The 6,720-nt window shown below is 33.0% G+C and overlaps 2 protein-coding genes across 6 annotated transcripts in view; one reads left to right on the top strand and one right to left on the bottom strand.

The window, feature by feature from the left end:
- Positions 1 to 203: 203 nt before the first annotated feature.
- On the top strand, positions 204 to 1,875 carry LOC118646193 (protein ALP1-like). Its single transcript, XM_036288572.1, has 3 exons — positions 204 to 746; positions 827 to 1,064; positions 1,146 to 1,875. Exons 1-3 carry the CDS (start codon positions 382 to 384, stop codon positions 1,851 to 1,853), a joined length of 1,311 nt encoding a protein of 436 aa, XP_036144465.1. The 5' UTR covers positions 204 to 381; the 3' UTR covers positions 1,854 to 1,875.
- Positions 1,876 to 2,084: 209 nt separating this feature from the next.
- The window catches only part of LOC118645943, a 55,274-nt gene continuing 50,638 nt past the window's right edge, over positions 2,085 to 6,720 (bottom strand). Inside the window, exons 1-7 of one of the 5 annotated variants that reach the window (XM_036287979.1) lie at positions 4,747 to 4,991; positions 4,523 to 4,658; positions 4,382 to 4,456; positions 3,523 to 3,714; positions 3,124 to 3,295; positions 2,798 to 2,940; positions 2,085 to 2,433 (exon numbers count right to left, since the gene is read on the bottom strand). In XM_036287979.1, the coding sequence (XP_036143872.1) occupies positions 2,189 to 2,433; positions 2,798 to 2,940; positions 3,124 to 3,295; positions 3,523 to 3,714; positions 4,382 to 4,456; positions 4,523 to 4,562 (867 nt within the window). In that variant the 5' untranslated portion in view covers positions 4,563 to 4,658; positions 4,747 to 4,991 and the 3' untranslated portion in view covers positions 2,085 to 2,188. Of the gene's footprint in view, positions 2,434 to 2,797; positions 2,941 to 3,123; positions 3,296 to 3,522; positions 3,715 to 4,381; positions 4,457 to 4,522; positions 4,659 to 4,746; positions 4,992 to 6,720 lie in introns of those variants that run through there. The other 4 variants (XM_036287976.1, XM_036287977.1, XM_036287978.1 and 1 more) reach the window with 4 other exon arrangements.

Here is a 6,720-nt window from a genome sequence, read left to right on the forward strand (position 1 = left end):
ACAGCTATGGAAGTTTAATGGATCCCTAATGGACGTCTATTTAACTTCCATCATGGAAGTAAATGTTCCATAGAGCTATGGAAGTTTAGTGGATCCCTAATAGACGTCTATCTAACTTCCACCATGGAAGAAAACATCCAATGGAGCTATGGATGTTTAATGGATCCTTAATGGATGTCTATCTAACTTCCACCATGGAGGTAAACTTCCAATGGAGCCATGGAAGTTTACTGGATCCCTAAAGGTGCCTTTTCATGCTGACGCTTGACGCTCATTTTCAGCGGCAAGAAGGTCATGTGACCACAATTGACGCCAGCGTCAATCGAAATCCCATGAAAAGGAGAACAGCGTGAAGATTTCGGCGTCGTGAGTGATATAAAAATGTCTTTTATTAATAAATATCAAGTTTGGTTACAGGAATGTAATCAAAAATTGTTAAAAAGGGAACAAATAAAAAGGAAAGCACTAATAGCACTTCTTATCAATGAAGTACAAAAAAAGAAAAAAAGAAATTATTCAAAAAAACGTTATTGGGTCGAACCAATATTTCAAGAACGTAAATTACATGGATTTTATCATGCAATATTTCCTGTAATTACATTAGAAGACAGTAGATTTCGAAATTATTTTCGTATGAGTGTAACTCAATATGAAGAATTATTGTGCATAATTGCACCTTCTCTAACTAAACAAACTGTAATTAGGGAACCAATACCACCTGCAGAACGGCTATCTATGACATTAAGGTTCTTTATAAATTTATTTTCTAGTATATTTATTTTTTTATAGTAAATGTATAGTATAAGTCATGTAATATTTTATACAGATTTTTGGCGTCTGGTGACTCGATGACTTCAATATCTTACCAATACCTTGTTGGACTAACAACTGTCAGTAATATTATCGAAGAAACATGCAGTGCTATATGGAATTGTTTGGTAAAAGAAGTACTTCCATCCTGTTTAAAAGAAGAAGATTGGTTAGATATTGCAAATGAATTTGAACATAAATGGAATTTTAACCATTGTATTGGGGCAATCGATGGTAAACATGTTCTTATTCAGGTATACATACACACATATATACATATATATACCCTATAATGTTTTTGTTTACAGAAAATAAATAACATAAATCTTTTTCAGTGTCCAAATAATGCAGGTTCTTCTTATTTTAATTATAAGCACACTCACAGTATTGTTTTACTTGGAATTTGTAATGCCAATTATTGTTTTACATTTGTCGATATTGGTGCTTATGGTCGACGTAGTGATGGAGGTATCTTTAAAGATTCTCTTATAGGTCAAAAATTCCATAATATGGAAATGAATTTACCACAACCACGACCTTTAACATCAAATGGAGAATCATTGCCTTATGTCCTTGTTGGTGATGAAGCTTTTCAACTGACAAATTATTTACTTCGGCCTTACCCTGGGAAAAACTTAAATGAAGAACGAACAATTTATAATTATCGTCTTAGTCGGGCAAGAAGGACAATAGAAAATACTTTTGGTATTATAGTAAGTCGTTGGAGAATTTTAAAACGACCTATTATTTGCACTGTCGAAAAATCAATGAAGATTATACAAGCAATTGTGTGTCTTCACAATTGGATACGGAAACAGGATACTGATGAAAATCAATATGTAACTCCAACGATAATTGATAGAGAAGATTCTGATGGTTTTATTCCTGGTTCTTGGAGAGAAGAAATAAATAATAGTGCTTTGGAAAACATAACAAGAACTGGCAGTAATAATTGTTCTCGTCACGCTATGGAAATTCGCGAACAATTTTGTGAATATTTTAATAACGAAGGAGCTCTAACATGGCAATATAATATGTGCTAAGTACTATATTAAATATATGAAATAAAATAAAATTGAAGTTTTGTAATCAACAAAAATTTTTTATTTGTATTATAAAGTCTTTTTAATTACATATAATATTTAATATATATGTGTATACTTATATAACGTGTACATATATAATGTATGCTTATAAATTCCAAAATAAAATAATTGTAATAAAAACAAAAATATTTTTCCTAATATTGTCTACATTTAAAAAATAAAACAATGTCACATATGCCTAATAAATTTTAAAATAAAATAATTATAATAAAAAACAAAAACAAAAATATTTTTATCTTACTTTGCACGTTTAAAAAAGTTATATATATTTTTTACGCATTTTTACTTATTAATGCTCTATATGTAATGTCAAATATCTCTTGCATTAAATCTAATTGTACTCGAGGCGACATTCGTCTTAAACGATGTCCTACAGTAGACAAAAAAGAATCTATTTCATCCGGCATAGGGGGTGAAGGTAAAAGAAAATCATTAGGTTGGCAAATAGCATCGGCAATTCTTTCGATTGCATTTGTAGTTTCCTCTTTTCTCGGTTTTTTTCTTCTTTCGGTTGAGTCTAAAAGTTATTAATTTTTTTATTACAATATTATAAAGAGCATAGTAAATAAGGTACAGATTAAAATTATGTCACGTATATTTATAGTAAAAGTTCTATTAATCATACAATACAAACATTACGTATCAATGATTATTTTTGTACACAGATGAAAATATTTAGAGATAAATCTAGAGATTACATAATCAGAACCATGTAGACTAAAGAAATGTCTAAACTAAAAATGTTCAAATAAACCTTATAAATGTATAAATAATGACTGTATAAAAAAATAAACATTGATATCTATTGTTTATTGTATATTTTATGAAATTTCTAAAATAAATATGCATAATATAATTTATCTGTATCTTATTATTTGTACCTTCATTGGTGTCCTTATGTTTTAATAACAGTGTATAAAAACCTTTTCCAATACCTGTTTGAATACTTTCTAATTCTTCTTCGTCATCATTTGCACTTGATGGATTATGTATCCTTTCATTAATTCCAATGTTAGACATAGTCCTAGACATTTATAAATTTCTAAATTTATCTACACATATATATAATTAATTGTGTATATTAATTATTAATATATTAATTGTGTTATTTATTATTTATACATTTATATACACGTGTGTGTGTGTGTGTGTGTGTGTGTGTGTGTGTGTGTGTGTGTGCGCGCGCGCGTTAAAACACAAAACTTACGTTTTATACAAGCAGGAATCACGAAGGTATTGCATGGATGCATAATGAGACCACTTTTTCGTTATGTCTTGTCGAGCAGATCCACTTGCCTGATGTTCCGAGTGAATAATTTTTCTATATGTGTCGTGAAGTGATTTAAATCTGATTTTTAATTCTTCTGTACTAAATTTTCCTGTAATAAAAATTTTACTTATTAAGACTATTTTCTAGTCTGTACTTTTAGGAAGTCTTGTATAGGAAACGTTCCAAATGCGCACAGTGTAAAACGGACATCACCAATCCGATGAGTACTTTAATTAAAGTTAGTTACCTTAATTAAATTTATAAAATTTGATTGGTGGTGTCCGTTTTCCACTCTGCGCATCTGGGACTTATTCCTTCTATATAACTTATTCTTACCGTTAAAAATTTGAGCAATTTCCTCCCAACATTGCTTTTTTAGTTTTCCGTTTCGCTCTCTTAATGATAATGAATAGTTCCATAGTGAAGGTCTGTTTTGTACCTCGAGTATCAACGTTTCTTCGTCGTCAAAATTAAATTTTGATGTTCTTTTACTTGTTTTAGTTTTATTTAATGTAGTTGACGTACGTACTGAAATAATTATTTTCATATTAAAATATTTAAATAATTGAAGTAAACTATAATACAGCTATCTCTTATTACAACCGGTTTTATTCTTCTCTAATGAAGGCTGCTTTTCTTTAGGAGATACAAATCGACACAGGTTGACCCACTCAAACACAGTTTGTCACAATTAAATAAAACATGATATACAAATAAGTGTGTATATATTATGATACCTAATATATTTTACAAGCGTTATCGCAAAATTCTTAATCGATATGTTTTCAAATTTTGTAAGTGTTTTAATACAGTTTATAAATTTTAATGTAAAATATAAATTGTTATTATGAATACCGAATACATAATGCTTAATATTGTAACTTTCTATTACATGAACACTTCAAAAATTGTAATATACATATATGGATATGTAAAGATTTTATCGACATACTGGAATTAAATACATTTCTTTGATCAAAACACACTTTGACTTTTCTCGAAGGTGTGCCGACTGAGTTTGTATCAAATTCTAAATGAAAAGTGACAATAAGTGTCAACTTGTGTCAAAAGTGTTGATTGTGTTTCGTAAAAGGAAAATACCCAAAGTAAACACAGATGTTCACAAAATATTTAGTATTTTAATGATACTTTTGGTTGCTTAGGTTTAACTTGCTATTAATTAGTTTTAATTTACCTTGTTGAAATGGTTCTGCTACTATTTTCTCCTGATTATTAATTTCACTGCGTCTAATAATTGTAGTCCCATCATCTACAACATGTTGGTATATTAAAATATGAATTTCTTAAAATATAATAAAAAATCAACTTACGTTACCTAATACTGGATAAAAATATAAAGTATTTTCATCAATCATGTAATTATTGTATCCTTCCAAGCAGGAATGACTTTTAAAGTTTTCGACTTCACATATTTCCTCGCATATTCCGCAAGTGTGTACAATTCTAAAGTCCTTAAAAAATATATAAAATTGTAAAACTTGTATTTGAAAAACTTTTAATACTACAACTTAACCTAAAAATCTCTTCTAATAAACTTACTACATTTTACATTATTGATATTATTTTTATTGTAGTAATTAAAATATTTTTTTTATAAACTAATAAAAATATTTTATTTACATCTTCCATGTTTATTTGTTTGAAATACACCAAAACCTTTCTATCGCGCGATTATTGCACATGTATTATACTGGCTCAACGCTGCTTGCGCTGTTTCGACGCTTGAAGTTGGAAATATCCAACTTCTCTTTCTTGACGTAAGCGTCAAGTGACGTCACGCGACGACGCTCAACGCTGGCTTTCAGCGTCCCATGAATTTGCACCTTAATGGACGTCTATCTAACTTCCGCCATGGAGGTAAACCTTTAATGGACCTCTAAGGGTGACGTCCCATGGCGCGTATTGCGATACGCGCGTATCGGGCGTATTAAATTTCGACCAATGACAGACGATCCGCCGTTTTTGATACGTTGACGATCCGCGGAAATTCATAATCGAGCGGATCGCACACATACATATGCACAGTCGTATAATGTTACATGGCGTGTGCACTGGGCGGTGTATATATTTACTTCTTTTTACTATAACCTCTTCAGATTTATGAGTACTACGCGTGGTACTCCTTCTTGTCACTTTTTGTGTACTTCTTATGGGCACGAAAAGGTTAGAAATGGCCACGCATGCTTGTGTGTGTGTGTGTTCGATACGCCGAAATGTGGCTCTTATGTCCCATGGAGCGGATTACGCGGAAGCAGAATCAGCGGATCACTAATCACGGGATCGTTCTAATAGAACCTTTTCAAAAATTCCGTTGAAACAGTCCCATGATTGGTGATCCGCTCGTTCCGCTTCCGCGTAATTCGCTTCATGGGACATAAGAGACATATTTCGGCGTACTGAAAGCAGCGGAATGTCTGTGATTGGTTGCAGAGTTCGATACGCCCGATACGCGCGTATCGTAATACGCGCCATGGGACGTCACCCTAATGGACGTCCATATCTGACTTCCACCATGGACATAGGCTACGGTCCACTTGACGCTACAAACGTTTTGAAGCATTCTTTGATTGGTCAATTTATAAAAATTTGTTTCGATTGGTCAATCAAACGCTTCAAAGCATCTGTAGCGTCAAGTGGACCGCAGCCATAGACGTCCCATGGATCTATGGAGATTTAATTAATTACTTGAGACTTATTTAACCAATGAAATAACAGCATTGACGTCTCAAGATCGTGCTTAAGCTGGAACTTGAATAAGATTCGACTATGAATTCCGGCCTTATCTACATAGATTAAAAGTGGTCACGAAAAATGTTCCGTATGTGGCCAGGTTTGCCGAATGGAATAACTTGGACCATTTTGTCGTCATCTTGAAGTTTGTATATGTACATACCCAGTGAACACAGTAATATAGGACGGGATTCATAGACCGATCTTAAGCTCAAGCATTGTCTTAAGTCTAGCTTCGAGCCGACTTGAGACTTACTTAACCAATGAAATAACAGCATTGACGTCTCAAGCTGGAACTTGAATAAGATTCGACTATGAATTCCGGCCTTTATCTGTCCATGGCAAAATGTAATACTATAGCGCATGCGCTATGGCTTCTGCATTCTGCCTTATGGCTCCTGTAATTTTATGTGCTTCCACCTTTACTATGTTTATTAAAGACCTAGGGTGCGTTCCGTTTCACGCATAGACCGCATGAGACGACAACGCATCGCATGAGCGCATGAGTCCGTTCCGTTTCTCTATGCGCAAAACCAAAATGGCTGTCGCGCATAGACATCGCATGAGCTGCCTCACCTCGAGAGCTGAGGCAGTCCATGGCCGGTATTCATAATCAAATCTTATTTCAAGATCGTCTCAAGCAATGTCTTAAGATGCTAATACGGCTCTGTGATTGGTTGATGGCATCTTAAGACAGTACTTAAGATGATCTTAAATATAAGACCCGACTATGAATACCAGCCCATGTGTTCTCATGCGCTGCGTGGTGGGGCGCGGGAGACC

The sequence above is a fragment of the Monomorium pharaonis genome, chromosome 6 (assembly GCF_013373865.1).
Source record: "Monomorium pharaonis isolate MP-MQ-018 chromosome 6, ASM1337386v2, whole genome shotgun sequence".
Lineage (NCBI taxonomy): Eukaryota > Metazoa > Arthropoda > Insecta > Hymenoptera > Formicidae > Monomorium > Monomorium pharaonis.

What these genes read in the sequence shown, in the direction of transcription:
- LOC118646193 (XM_036288572.1), top strand. Translation starts at nt 382, where the DNA reads ATGTCTTTTATTAATAAATATCAAGTTTGGTTACAGGAATGTAATCAA. An exon ending in CGGCTATCTATGACATTAAG is followed by an intron (nt 747 to 826) that starts GTTCTTTATAAA and finishes TATTTTATACAG; the next exon opens with ATTTTTGGCGTCTGGTGACT. An exon ending in GTAAACATGTTCTTATTCAG is followed by an intron (nt 1,065 to 1,145) that starts GTATACATACAC and finishes AATCTTTTTCAG; the next exon opens with TGTCCAAATAATGCAGGTTC.